The sequence below is a fragment of the Mesoplodon bidens genome (assembly GCF_964165515.1).
Source record: "Mesoplodon bidens genome assembly, chromosome: 11".
In the NCBI taxonomy this organism is placed as follows: domain Eukaryota; kingdom Metazoa; phylum Chordata; class Mammalia; order Artiodactyla; family Ziphiidae; genus Mesoplodon; species Mesoplodon bidens.
The window spans coordinates 102,249,183-102,265,023 of record NC_138167.1 but is presented as its reverse complement, the minus strand read 5'-3'; the positions used below and the strand labels follow the sequence as shown (position 1 = coordinate 102,265,023).

The 15,841-nt window shown below is 33.7% G+C and overlaps 1 protein-coding gene across 1 annotated transcript in view; it reads left to right on the top strand.

Moving 5' to 3' along the window:
- TRHDE (thyrotropin releasing hormone degrading enzyme) overlaps positions 1 to 15,841 on the top strand; it is a gene marked incomplete at its 5' end in the record, with an annotated part of 390,730 nt that overhangs the window by 217,610 nt on the left and 157,279 nt on the right. The window contains one exon of the mRNA XM_081249500.1: positions 302 to 415. Within this exon, the coding sequence (XP_081105626.1) occupies positions 302 to 415 (114 nt within the window). The remainder of the gene's footprint in view (positions 1 to 301; positions 416 to 15,841) is intronic.

The following is a 15,841-nucleotide window of genomic DNA, read 5'->3' as shown; positions in this document are numbered from 1 at the left end:
ATTTGAAGAAAGCTGTTGTCAGTTTTTTTACCCTGAGCCCTTTCTTCTCCAGGCTAAATCTTCTTCTTGTGTTCCTTGAACATTTTATTTTTGTTCTTCCCTGAATGCATTTATGGAAAATTAGTGTCATCCAAGTAGTCAAATAAATCAATGGTGTTGCCACAACGTATTTTAAGCTCACAAAATCAATTGGGGAATGAATTCCAATTGTGATAATCATAGTTTAATACATTTCATTTTAGATAAAATAATTCTGGGATAGACGCGATTTTATCTGATGCCCATTCATTTGTCACGGCAGTGGTTTGGTGACCTCGTGACTCCTGTGTGGTGGGAAGACGTGTGGCTGAAGGAGGGATTTGCTCACTACTTTGAGTTTGTTGGTACAGACTACCTCTACCCCGGCTGGAACATGGTAAGTGCACTTTTTAATTGTTTGGAACTCTAAGTGAAAGGTTGATCCTGTGTTACATTGGGCTTATCTTATCATCAGACGTGACTGAAAATACCAACCGATGCATGAAAAAAAAAAAAAGCTATCCAATAAAGGAAAAGTAACCCAAAATGTAAACAGTAGTAGTCCAAAATATTTTTGTTTATTAGAACTAAATAGAATCTGATTGGTTATACACTGATTTCAAAATGGTACAAGTTTTCTAAATAGAAATATTTTAGATTGCAGTATTTGATAACAAAGATAAATTATCCCTTAAAATAGAGAAGGTAACAGTAATCAATAAGTTATATTTTAAGTATATAGGATGTTTCAATATATAGAAAAATGAGAACTTAATATTTCTTCAATGTGATGAACTCAAAAATTAGCTAAAATTTTTGATGCATTATTGCTGTTTTTACTTTAGGATTAAATGATTTAATAAGAGGTCACTATAAAGAGTTGTACACATTATACCCATACCTGTACGTCTGAACCTGAAGTAGGATTTGTTTTACCTTAAGCAGTGATGTTCTAGAACATCCTAGAAGAAAAAGTGGAGGGAGGGTATGATTTCTATATGTCATTTAATGTTAAGTTTTTCATTTGGTCTAAGCTTCCATTAATCAGGAAGTGACTATGTTATTATGGAGTAGAACCCAGGGTATATGTTTGGGAACTTGAATTTTAAATTTATTTTAAGTGGCACTATGTAAAAGTTGCAAAGTACTGACATTTGTCAACTTCCAGAAGCTCAAAAGCTTTCACCTGTGACATAGCATGGGTGATAATATATATTTATTTCACACCACTCTTTTTTGATGTTTAAATTATTATGTGACTATCTAGTTATCTGTCATGATTGCAAGTATGATCTGAATAGTATTTAAACCAAGGTAAAATATAAAGATGTCTGTAAGTCATGATACAACTTCTCTACCATAAATTCAACCAACTCCTGCTGAGTAAGAAAGGTGATCTTACACATCTCAGAAGAAATGTTATAATTGTAATATCATATTGATATGTTTGAATTATCCAGTTTTGCTTATATCTTATAAAGGCAACATGGTTCGTTTGCACAAATGTGTGAGTTAATTTTACTTAGCCTTATGTATCTAGGTATGCATTATATATTATACAGTTTAAAAAATCTTACTTGAACTGTTTTATTATGGCATTAAAATTAATTAAAAATGTCTTTAAAGAACTTTGAAGAAAAATCATCAATACCATCAATATTAATTAATTTTTAAACAAATACGAAATTTGAAAACTGAAATGTTTAAGGATATTGAAATATTCGTAAAAATATATTTTGGTTTTTAGTTGACTTTCAACCAAATTTGTTTAAAATTATCATTTAATTTTCACTATGCTGTGGATTATTACTGGTTTATAATTCTATTATGTTTCAATATTAAAAGATGTTAGTATTACAAATGGCATGTTACTCATATAGGTAAGCTTTTTCTTTTTTTTCAGCTCATTCACCTATCTATGACAAAATCCTTTCTGTTCATCATTATAAAAATACATCTTAGGTTAAAAAGGAATCAACAGAATTATACTAGAGGTGAAAACTGACAGCTTTTGATGGTTTTAGCATGGCAGTGAATCCCAAGTTTCAATGTTCTCATACTGGATTTTATCTTTGAATAATTTTGTATATTCCTTCATTATCTTTATCAGTTAAGTTATAAGTGGAGAACATTTTTATAAGAAATATTGAAAATTAATATAGAGTGTAAATAACACATCTGAGACTTTGTCCTTAACAGAATACATACCATGCACTGGAAGTATAAAAACCTTGAGCTGGTAAGATATTAATCCATATGTTATCATCAAAAATAGGAATTAATGATGGATTAAACTAAGAAATGAAAGAATAAGGTCCATCACAATTAATTAGGCAATAGTGAAAACAGGTTTTATTATTATGTCTCTTTATGTTAGGATTTTAAAGATTACAAATACTGTCTGACCATTGGCTACTTTTGCTTTTTTAGTAGTTTTTTCAATTTAGGTTGTAGAGTACCTCAATATACTAAATTCATAAAACCTATAAGAAGAGACTCTAAACAAATTCTCCTCCCAGGATCATTACTATCTTCTTTGCAAACAAAATTTTAGGACTAAGTTAGCCACATAAGTAAGAAAGGATATTAAGTGACTTTAAGGCTGTGTCAGCACTATTTTTCATGGTGGCATCAGCAAGAGAGTGAAAGAAATACTAGAAAGAGCAAGAGTGGTGGCCGTGTTAGCAGTAACTCGTACTGTTGTGATATGCACACAAACTCACCTAGGAGAACAAGGCTTGGGCTTCACTAGAACTTAGCCTCAATTAGAAAAACTGGAAGTCAGGCTTGTGTCAGAAGTAAAGAAATTCAGGAAGCTGACCTCTTGCCTCTAATCTCAAAAACAGTGCTTTAATTATTTTTAGACACCAAGGCTCAAGCACTGAAATGCAATTTCAGATTGCTAGGGAGATTGCTATGACAATTTACCTCCTATGGAATAGCAATAAGGAAGCCCAGAAGTACACTGTATTGTTAAGGAAGCTCTTGTTCTGATTTAGGATAGTATACCTGTGTAGCCTGCTTAACTGTTCGTAAAATCTTAGGTTGTATATACGTGTGGGTATGTGTTTACAGTCAGTTTCTGCTAAAGCAATCATCAGTTTTTACATTAAAAACACTACATGGAATAAAAACTACTATGAAATTTTTTTCCCCAATAAACTGATCAAGTATACCATTTTATAGATATGGGCCTTTCCAGGTAGTATGATATAAGGTCAGGAAACGGATAGGCAAGAAGAAATTCAGATTCCAAGAAAGGCACTTCACTTCTTTGACTCACCCTTAATATTTGAGAAATGGGGGCGATTATACTGCCTTGGTAAGCACATATAATTTTTGTGAAGAGAAAATAACTTTCGAGGTCTTTGAAATGCATGAACCGCTATACAAATGTGAGTAGGTATCATGGACCTGGAAAATAATAAATGCTCCATTACAAAGGGGCATTGATTTTATGTATAAATACCCTAACATTTCCAACCCTAGTAATCTGTTTTGACACCCTAGATTTCTAAAAATTATGTGTAGATTACAAAAAGTTTTCTGTAATCTTTGTATCTAGACTCAGTCTCCCCAAATCAATGCTTATCTATATTGGCAATATGGACTATTCTATAGGGACATAAGCCTTATATCATGTTTCATTCATCAAACAGAAGTGTCAAGATCAACAGAAGCAACTTCTTCAGCTCAGGCCTGGGGTTAGATTTCATAGGTTGAGTAGTCCTTTTGCTTGATGTTATTTGATCAAAGTTGGTTGTTAATGACAACATTATTGGATGATTAAGTTACAGTATGCTGTTGATGGCCGTCCAAAGGGAGAAAAGAAAACACTCATGCTGCCTAGTTACTATTCTTCAACAATTCTTTATCATTTAAATTTGAAAAAGTCTATAATAAAAGAGCTTTAATACAGGAAAAGGATTAATAGTAAAATGATACCATGAAGAACTCCTTATTTTACAGACCTGATGCCGATGCAGGCAAAATCACATCCCTTGTGCATATTGCACAGGTTTTCACTATAATTTGTATCTGTATGATAGGTGTAACCTTTAATTTCCTGAATGTAGCCTTGTAAGGACGTACTTGTTATAATGAGAATTATTCAACATGAGTGTATGTTCTTTTATTAAATAATTTGGGATGCTAAGGAGCTTTACACAGCAATAATTTTATACACTGATAAAGTCTGCAGACTGGGAATTCTTCCTAAATTTTTATGAGGGCACATACGTGGGCATAAAGATAACTATTAATAGAGAATCGTGCAACTGAACTTCATTATGCTAAATACTTAGGATATCTCAAAGTGTATTGCCCAAAACTTCGATAAATGTTCTCAATTGTTTTTATCATGGGCAGGACTAAAGTAGTAAAAATGAATTCTGCCATTAGACTCAGTATCATTTTAATGTGCTTCAACAAAAATTGCCTGCTAAATTTAATAGGCATTGCAATAAAATTACCTTTACTTCTTAGATTATTTTGTTTTTATTCAAAGAGAAGTTGAGAAAATCATTGGTGAACTGAAATAGATACAGAGTTTATTGAATACAATTTTTTTCCAGTTTAAATGTAAAGATATACTGCTTAATTATTCTAAACCATAATAAACACTCTACTACTCAAGTGGGGGGAAAATAGAAAATTAGAGAGAGAAAAAATTGTTTTGGTTAATATTTTACTTGTTCAGCTGTTCATGTCTTAAGTCCATCTTTGATTTAATGTCTGTAGGGAAGAAAGCTTTTCACATGCTTTTCAAAGTTAGTTAATATACATTTCAACAGTAGTTGGTACATTGGTACTATTGCCTATGATTCATCAATATCAAAATATATTTGCCCAGGAGGGCTATGGTGTCAAAAGATAGACCATTTGGGAATTAAATATTTATTTTAGAATCTTACTTTATAAATACTGAATACCAAATAAATGTGTATATGTATATACACATACATCATATATATTTGATTTTCCACAGAGTTGTATTTTGTCTATTATGATTTTAAAAATCCATATATAATATGCTACTCCTGAGAAATCAGTAAATTAGAAGGTGGTCCAATTATTTTCAACTAGTAGATGATATTTTATTCTCAAATGACTGACATATTGAATGTGAACATTTTAAAAGCTTCTGATGGCTAGTGCCAAGGGTCTGTGGTATTTTTGATCCTTCTCAGTAGCTTAAAAGTGACATTTACATTGAAAGACTAGAAGAAAAGTAGAAGGAGTGCTCACTTGGGTCTCCTGGGGGTCACGGTCTTCAAAATAGACTTCTTCTTTATGCTTTCCCTTTACTCTTCCCTCCGGACCCATCTGCAAGTCTTTTTGTGTGTGTGTGCTGAAAACATCAACTTTTGTTTTTTAAAGAAGAGAAAAAATTTCTTTTCTCATTTGAGAGAATCTGGGGAGCTGTAGCCTTCTATTCTGGGAGAATGGGCTGCTTTTTCCTTATCATTAGTTGTTAGAAAAGTTTGGGGCTTTGGTGGACAATAGGCCTATAACAAACACAAAGAAAGTCCACAGAGGAGGTAAGAGCTGCAAAGAGAACAGCAGCTGGTACCATTAGAGGAGAGGGTCTCATAGAATTCAGGTCTGAATTCTGAGTAAATATAGGAGGAGTTCTCAGGTGTATAGGCCCAATGCACTGAGAATGAGACTAACACTCAGAGTATACAAATTAGGATAATCCAAGAAAGGATGTCCATGTTAAGAACCAGGCCAGAGATTTGGGTTCTAACTAGTGGTGACTGAAGGGATACTAAGAATTTCTAGCAAAGAAGAGCAGTGAAACCAGGAAGTGCACCTGTTACACTAGCGTGTTAAAATAATTCTCACTAAGGCTAATACAATAACTAATTGGGTTAATATTTTCTCATTTTAGGACTCTGTGCTTTATGCAAGCAATCTTACTGATGCGCTGGTAACCCTGTTATGGATATCTATTATAATGAATAAGTCCAGTCATTTGTTAACTGTTGATGCACATTAACTGACTTAGAAATTTTATGGCACAAATATATTTTTGAGGATAAAACAACAGTTGAAGTATTTATAATATATTCATACATTTGTTTTGTCTACACTTATAGATCTTATATAAGAATCAAGACATTGTTGGCTTCACAGTTGTTTGGGAAATGGAAACTTGAAAAGTTTGTCATCAAGGTGTGTTAAGTCTCAGAAAATGTAAATCTGCTTCGTTTACTGCTTCAAATGGAAGATCAGGTTTTATTAAGATATCTTTAGAAAGGGAAGAAAAAGCAAACATAATTCATTCATATTCACATATATTCACATATACTTCTATACATTCAGGTACATGTCTAGGAGGTACTTCTTAGTCACATTACCTTTTTTTTTTTTTTTGCGGTACGCGGGCCCCCCACTGCCATGGCCTCTCCCGTTGCGGAGCACAGGCTCCGGACGCGCAGGCCCAGCGGCCATGGCCCACGGGCCCAGCCGCTCCACGGCATGTGGGATCTTCCCGGACCGGGGCACGAACCCGTGTCCCCTGCACGGGCAGACGGACCCCCAACCACTGTGCCACCAGGGAAGCCCTACTATGTGAATTTTTAAAATTTAAAACAAAGCTTCAAATTGAAATTTCATGTATGTTCTTAAAGGATGATATTTTAAAAAGCCATTTATATTCAGAAAGGCACTAACTGTTTCAGGTTTTGTATATTTTAAACTTGGAGATAAAAGATAAATGAGCATTCCCTTCAGAATAAAGTATTTCTTCCGAAGACTGTGTTCAGGTGTGCATGGTGTCAAGGTCTTTCTGCATTTCCTTAGGAATTTCAAAAGCAACCGATAAATTGACAGGATTAGACACTTCCTAAGAAGAAAACTCTTCTGAACCTGGAGCCTAACAATAATGCAACGCTGTCCTTTCTCATATCTAGAAATAATATAGGAAAAGTTAACCCATTCATTCCCTTTTTAGGTAAGAGCAGTTTGCAAGCAAAATATTCCAACTTGCTAAAAATGGTCAGACATCACTTGATAAACAAAAAAATTGATGATGCCAAAAATTTATATCAAAATGATGAAATGTTCCGTTAGACATCATTGTTCTCAAATACTTATGATTTGCAATAGCAGATTATACCAGTTTAATCTGTCCCTTTTACCACGCTTGGTAAAAACGTTTATCTTCTTATGATACATGAATTGTTCAACACTTGATATCATTCAGTATCATCTCAGATATGTTAAAGAGAATTTGCTTTGCAAAACCTGTAACATGAACACAACCAAAAAGGAAAGCTGGGGACTAAGAGGACGACCAAAGAATAATTCATTAACTTTCTGATTATTACTCATCCTTAACCAGGCAGCTATATGCTTTAAAAGATATTAGAACACACTCATTTCTAAGCAAGGAGTGACTGTCTCAGTCCATAACACTTTATGGGACTTTTTTTTTTTTTTTCCATTTCATCAAGGTTACTTTAACACTGTTCAGATGTTGCTAGACAAGGATGTGATACATGAAAGTAGTGAGTTCCAGTGATATGGATCAAAAAATGTAAAGGAGCTTCCTGTCAAGAGAAAGCAAAAAGCAATAACTTGAGGTTGATGAAGATTTTGCTTCAATTACTCCAGTAACACTTGCAATAATAAACACTTAGGTAGCATTTACTGTGTACCATTAAACACTTTACTTATGCTAATTTGCTGTGAAATAGAGTAAGACCTTCTGCTAGGTATCTTGAGAGTACGCATCTTTGCTGTCATTTTTCTTAAGAGTCTGAGAGTGTGGTAATGGCTAGACTACCATGCAGGCCACCACTCAGGCAGCTCTCTTCAACCATGAATCCAAAAAGATGATTTGGGGTAGAACATGTTTTGACACTGAGCTGAATAACCTCTGTGGATCTACCATTCACAGATTTAAGTAAAAGCCCCTTTTGAAACTATTTATATCTTTAGCTTTTTACCTTTCCCTGGGACTAATGAAATAAAATTCTTTCTAATGATTGGAGTGTTACCTTTGTCATATTTGTCTTTACAAATGAAGATATGTGGGGATGCTTTCTCTTCTCTAAGAACCTACTTCAAATCCACCTGTGTCCAATTAATTCCTATAATCATTTAAAATTTTCTCTTACGATTTTATTTATAGTTCAGTGATGTGTTTCCTGAGTGCTGTTAACATTAAGTTTATATGAACTAGTTTGATGGGTTGCTGCCACTGTTTTACCATTCCATTCAGTTGTACATTTCATTCATTCTGTTTAATTAGTTCATTCAGAGAATTATCAAGTACCCAAAATGAGACATTCATTTTGCTAATTTCTATGGAATAAACCTCATGGCTTATTAGCAGAGACCTGCTATATATCAGCTTCTTATACACACTGTATTTTGTCTTTAGTGTGGTGGTTTCAGTTAGAAGGTCTGGGTAGATGAGGATTTTTTTTTTTTTTTTTTTTTTTTGCTCTTAGTTGACCAACCATGCCTCTGTCAGAAGTTGTTTTGTTTATGCAGTAGCTCAAAAACACAGATCCATAATCTCAGTCAGACTGTTCATATTCATAGATATGTTTGGAAAATAAAATTTAGCATAGTAAGTCTCAGAGGATTAGCCAAATAATGGAACAGGAAGAAGATTTAGCTACCTACTATCATTTTTATATTACATGGATCAAACATGTTCTCTAATATTTGCTTAGATTTACAATAGCTATTTATTTTTATTTAGAATTTGAGTATCTTTCTTCTCAGTTAAGTTCTGTTCTTTCCCTAAGCTTTGCAGCTTTGCTTGGAATATAAGTGCTTTAAAAAAAATATTTCTGTACTTTTGGTTGTAGTGGTGCTTGTGGTGATGGTGGGATATTTTTATCTATTTATTATTTATTTCCCAAGTTTTCTGATTAAAGAGAGGTTTAGTTCGATTGCTCCTAAAGAACAAAACTTGGCATTAATTACATTCTCTTCCCGACTATCCACTTGATCAGTCCAATTTGAAGGACATTAAACACAATACAATATTGAAGATGACTAATTAAAAATAAAAACTCTCCGTGTTTCTTTGTCTTACTTTTTAAGACCATAAGGTGCTTTTCTTGGAATCTTTGGCTTCTTCTGAGAGATGATGGTTTATATCACTTCCTAGGCCTGAAAATAATTTGGCTTCTCACAACAAAATGATATTATTCTATTAGTTGCTAAGCATTTTGCTGATATTTTTAGGGCCCCTAATTTAAAAAATATTTCCAGGGATTAATCTATATTGACTCACTCATTTTTCATTATGTAACAAACATTTTTTGGATGCCCAGTCTTTGTAAGTTTCTCTGTTAGAGATGGGGAACACAGATGAGTAGGAACATCAGTGTCCTCAAAGTCTCATAGATGTATTTTACCAATGAAGTTAAATTATTCTTTGTCAGAGTAATCCTACTTTACAGTTTCCTAGAATGAAGTTCGTTTCCTTATTTCTACCTATCCCGTGGATTAATTTTTTTTTTTTTTTTTTTTTTTTGGCCACACTGTGTGGCATGCAGGATCTTGGTTCCCTGACCAGGGGTCGAACCCATGCCCTCTGCGTTGGGAGTGTAAAGTCTTAACCGCTGGACCACCAAGGAAGTCCCAGATTTTTGACACTTAATAGCTGTGTGATCTTGTTTCTCCATATTCAAAATATGTATGAAATACCTGTACTGTTTTTGTCACAGAATAGTTTTAAAACTCTAAGACATTTTTCCTCTTCTTCTTACTACAAATATTACTATTACTATTAGGTACTTAAGTATAATGGTATTACTTTTAGGGTCCAAAATATGTTTTCCAGTGGAGTATCTTGTGAATCACATATTAAAAATTAATAAGAGCAAAGAAATTGCCTTCACATAATACTTTTGAGTATACTGTTCCATTTCAGAATGACTTTGGAATGCTAATATTTTAATACTTTTGCACTTTAAAAATGGATTGCTAGTCCAGATTTTGCATTCTGAGTAGTAAAGATTTTCTTTGCTAATTTTATAATCAGTCTATAAATGTTATAGTAGCTTACTTTGAGATACAGTAATATATAGGGTCTGGGAATAAATGTGGAGTTTCCTTTCTGAATTGGTTAACTTTTTTGGCCATAGCACTTTATGTATTCTGGAGTTGTTTGTTATGAGTTAGTAAATCTTTTAAATTTGGAAAAATTAATGCTTTTTATTTTCATTGGAAATATACAGATTTCTGTGATCTGGCAACAAGTGTAAAGTTTTATTTAGCTAGATTATTTGATGAACTGATCAGTTATATCACTAAATATTAAAATTAAAGTACAAAAATGTGTTATTTAATAAATTTCATTATCAAGTTAATAAAAATTTTGTTACAGAATTAAGGTCATTTTAATTATTATTTATTTCATAAATTAAAATAACATAAAATAAACTAGCTACTTGGTAATAATGTTAATGACTTCTGGGAGTTGGCTAACCTATTTTTGGAATGATTCCAGACCTGAATTGTATAAGAAAGTTTCTATTAGGATTTAGGTAGAAATTGAATCTGTTTAAGATGATTAGTCAGTGTGTGTTTAAAAATACTCTGGATTACATTTTATCAATCAAATATTCTAGGGCCTTGTTAGCTTATTATTGATTTGTCTGAAAATATTAGCAAACTTCTTGTGATGGATGTGAGAAACAGGTGTGTGAGTATCAAAAAAACTGGCAAATTTGATTTTATTGAAATGTCTTATCAGCTACTCAAAACAATTAAGCATAGAGATAGAGGAAAAGATTCTTACTGCCAAAGTAGAGAGAGGATTATTGAAAAGGTGAAGAAGCTTACCTCTCTGCAGAGGATGCTGAAGTGACATGTACGAGAGTGGGTATGAGTTCATGTTAATTAGCAAAGAAGAGGAAGTCAATCTCCCCCACTAAACAATATGCTTCATCAGTTAAGGACTGTTTATTTACCATCATTTCTCAGCATTTAACCCAAAGTATAGCATCTATGAGGAATTCAAATAATAAAATTCTGGTCAAAAGTTAACAACAAAAAAAGAAATTATGGGCAACAAATAATTTGTGAAAGATTATAAGCAGTTTCTATGTCTATATAAGAACTCATTCTTTGAAATAAAAAGGATATTGAACTTCAAAGTATATAAAACTACATTGGATAAGTGAAGGAAAACAGAAGGAAAAAATGTCAAGAAATCCAAAAAATATATGATATGAACATTTTAAGAGGGTTATATAAAAGCACATGGCATATGGTGATTGTTCACAGTGATTTTTTGGGGCTGCTAGAATCAGAATGAGCTATGTAATTAGACAACCTGTTCATAATTATTACTGTGATTGACATTATTTGAAGCACATTGAAGGTTGTTCTGTAAGACCCAGGATTATCATAATTAATGAATATGTAAATGACTAATTGATGGTGACTTCTGCCATATCAATATTGCTATATCTTAAAGGTTCTTGAGTAAGTATGCAGAAGGCTCAGAATGTGGTTGAACACAATGCAGTACATTTTGTGTTTCATCTTAGCATTTTCCCTTAGCTGTGTCACATCTTGGATAATATTAGACATGACACATTCAGCCTGGATATTACAAACAAAACATAAGGCAGCTGAAGGGTGTAGTCATTGAAGAGACTCACAATTTAACCCACCTTCTCTCTGTGTTAGTCATGTTTGAGAGGATATCCGTTCATAAAAACCTGTGCAGGGAGTTATTTGGGATTATGAGAGCCTTATAAAGTCATCCAAGATAGTCTTATAGAGATATAATTGCTTTTTTAGTTAGTGCGTTGACTAAGGCATCTTAAAGTGTTTGTGGCTTGGCAGTGAATGAAAAGTAGTTGATAGTTAAAAGAAGTAAGAGCATATAGAACACATTTGGTTACTTATTGTAAAGTTCATGTGAAATCACAGAATAATGTTAAATCAGTAGAGATCTACGCAGATAATTATGTTCATGTACCACTTACTGTAAAAGGTTATGTGGAAAAAAACAGGTAAAATTTTCAATACAGTGCTTGTTTTATTATAGGCATTAATGGTGATTATTTCTAAAATTATTCTTTAATGCCTACTGCATATATGTGTGTTTACATAAGTCTGACTTTAATATAAGTGGACTGTTTTAACAAGCTGCACATGAAAATGATTATCAACATCCTAGGCATGTGTATTTTAAACATGAGATTTTGAAATGTTAATTTTTAAGAAATACTATATAGAAGCAACACTTATTTTCACTACATCTTTAGTTTTATTTCATTTATCAGTATGATTTAGCTATCCACAAAATGTTAACTAATCAGCTAAATAGTGACATTATATTTCACAAGAACATCTAGGTAACTTTCAACTGAGTAAAGCTTAAAATACTTTTGGACATTTTAGAACTTTATAAAAGTGGGATGAAATATAAAATTACATAGTAAAATTCTTTTAATATTTTAAGAGACTTGGAATCCAAATAATTTATAATTTTTACACATATGGCATTGTGTTGTGTGTTTACAAAAGATGATAATTGCGACGTCACAGAGATACCATATCACATAAATAAAACCTGATGTATATTTTCCTCCAATATGTTTGCTTTTCTTGTTTGGATTTTTGATTGTATTCCTCTCCTCTAATTTGTCCTGATTTGAATAAGTCATGAAGAACAATAGTGAAAAAGCCAAAATATGCAATGCTAGGTATACCTGTATCCTTGTTCTAGTCTTATGCAAGCAAGGGGTTCAGATTAGTAATGACTCATGTGGCATTTGTTTAACCTATGAAATCTTAAAAGGCTTCATCCATGGTGTATAGATTTCCAAAGACACAAAGTATCTAATTTCTTCTCTTTATGATAGATCAGTTGAAACTCAATCAACATGGTCATAGACACTGAAAGCATTTTTACCCATAACGTTCCCTCTGTTCTCTACTCCCATAGTACTTTGTTTGGTTACTAATACGTTACCTGTCAAATGGCACAAATGAGTTGTACGTATGTCTATCTTCCCTATCATAATGGGAGTTGCTTGGAGGCAGGAATTGTGTCCCCAGTTCGTTTGTTTCCCCAGCCTCCAACATGTGGAGGTTACGTATACAAAGCAATCAGTAAACGTGTGGAATTAGATTGTATTGTTCAAATAATTTTTGTCAGACATTCTTGTTCATTTGACTCTATGGATTAGAAAAGTGCCTTTATCTATATTCAAGAAGATGTTGTCAATATTAAAAACTGGAATAAGACATTGCTTTAAATAAACTAATGAAAATACTGAAAAGGAAATATTTGTATCTATTTGGTTATCTTTATGTGTATCTACATACATATCTATATTTATGCCTATTTTATATTTATGTCTAAATCTATATTTGATTCATACATTTTGGAATTTCAAAGTAAATACCTTGTTGGATCACCATTGGTCATCACAATATTGAGCTAAATTTTAGAAAAATAATGGTATAATATTTTGTGATCACAAAGATAAAGCCCATATTGTGTGCTATTTTTGCATAATTGTGCTGTATTGTCCTATTTTGTTTCAAGTTGCCCCTCGCTCTAGTCCGCTTTCCAGTGTTCATAGTCATCTTTCTAAATGTAGGTCTGGTGATGTCACTTCTTAATTCTAGCTTCCTAACTTGCCATGGAGGATCTTGATAATTCTGTTCTTGTCTGTCTCTATGCACTAATCACTAGTCATTTACCCCATTATACTCCCTGCCTTCTGCCACGCAGAACTCTGGAGTCCCCCAAACAGGTCAGGCTGTTTCATACCTCTATGGTTTTTCCCAGATATTCCTTTCTGTCCAAAATGCCCCTTTCTGTGGTATTCTCCTAGAAAACTCAATCCCCCTTAAAGATTCAACTCAAACTATCGATTCAGAAGCTTTCCTTCCTTTCTCCAGACAGAACCAATCACAGCCTTCTCTGAGTAGTCACTCTGTATCCTGAACCTACTTCCATTTTTACACATAATAGGTGCTATTTCAATATTTGTTTTCATCTTTGTCTCTCTTTCTACTAGGATAAAATCTCTGAAGGTTGGATCCCTGTTTTTCTATCTTTTTATCCCTAGAACCAGACATACCATTTGGGATATAGCAGGTACTCAATAAATATTGGTAGAACAAATTATCTTTCATCTTCACAACCACATATGTTTACAAATGAGGGTGCTGAGGTCTGAAAAGATTAACTTGCTCAAGGTCAGAGAGCTAGTGAATGGCAGATATTTTTCTTACAGTCTAGGACTCTTTCATCAATTTTGCAGCAGTGCTCCTGTCTTTTCTCCCAGGAATAATGAAAGAGCCATTTATATTCAGACCCATCCTCCTAGATATGTGGAATCTAAAAAATGGTACAAATGAACTTATTCACAAAACAAGAGTAGAGTCACAGGTGTAGAAAACAAACTTATGGACACCAAGGCGGAAGGGGGGAAGGATAAATATAGGAGGTTGGGATTGACATGTACACACGACTACATATAAAAGAGATCACTAATAAGGACCTACTGTATAGCACAGAACTCTACTCCATACTCTGTAATGACAATATAGGAAAAGAATCTAAAAAAGAGTGGATATATGTATATGTATAACTGATTCACTTTGCTGTACACCAGAAACTAACACAACATTTTATTTTTTTAAATTTATTTACTTAATTTATTTATTTTTGGCTGCATTGGGTCTTCATTGCTGCACGGGGGCTTTCTCTAGTGGAGGTGAGCGGGGGCTACTCTTTGTTGCAGTGCGCGGGCTTCTCATTGCGGTGGCTTCTCTTATTGTGGAGCATGGGCTCTAGGCACGTGGGCTTCAGTGGTTGTGGCACGCGGGCTCAGTAGTTGTGGCTCGTGGGCTCTACAGTGCAGGCTCAGTAGTTGTGGCACACGGGCTTAGTTGCTCCGCGGCATGTAGGATCTTCCTGGACCTGGGCTCCAACCCATGTCCCCTGCATTGGCAGGCAGATTCTTAACCACTGCGCCACCAGGGAAGCCCCTAACACAACATTTTAAATCAACTATACTCCAGTAAAAATTTTTAAAAAGGAAATTAAATTAAAAAAAAAAAAGAAAATTGAGCCCTTGTGGCTGCTCTGATGTAACCCACATCTGCCCAGAGAATGTTTTTCCTCTCTTTTCATGACTGTGAGCACCTCACCACTTCTTGAATTGGCTCAGGCTCTGCTCTCATCTTTTTTGTGTGGTTTGATGTATCTGACTTTATTTGATCTTGATTCAGATTACTTGATTTTTTTCTTTCTTTTCTGATGACAAGAGTCAAAGTGTCTACCTGGTATTGCTCTTCACTAAAATTAGTCAGCCTTTCTATAGGAACTTGCCGACAAGCCTCCCTTCCAATAGTACTTCCTCTTTTCCCACCATCACCATGACTATTCAGATCTTGACGTGTTCAGGCAGAAGCCATTTGGAGACATCAAGGAATTGATTTTTTCAGGTGTATCTAATGATGTGTTAAGAATTTTTAATAACTCCTTTCACATATATTTCTAAATACCAGTATATGAAGTGTTAATATTGTAAGAAATAATTGTTAAAAAAAGTTGCTTCTCTCCGAGACTTCATTTATATTTGTATACAGATTACTGTTTCTTGCCAAAAGTTGTTTAGCACTTGCCTCTTATCTTAGACCTAGGCTTTTACGTTCAGTTGCCTGTGACGTATTGCTTTTTAAATGTTCACTGTCACATTCCTTGCAATATGTCTAAAACTCATCTTTTAACTTGCCCTCCAAACCAAAATTTTCTCCACTTCTCCATTTCTGTCAGTAGCATGCCCCCTACCTTTTAAAACATTCTGTCAATCTA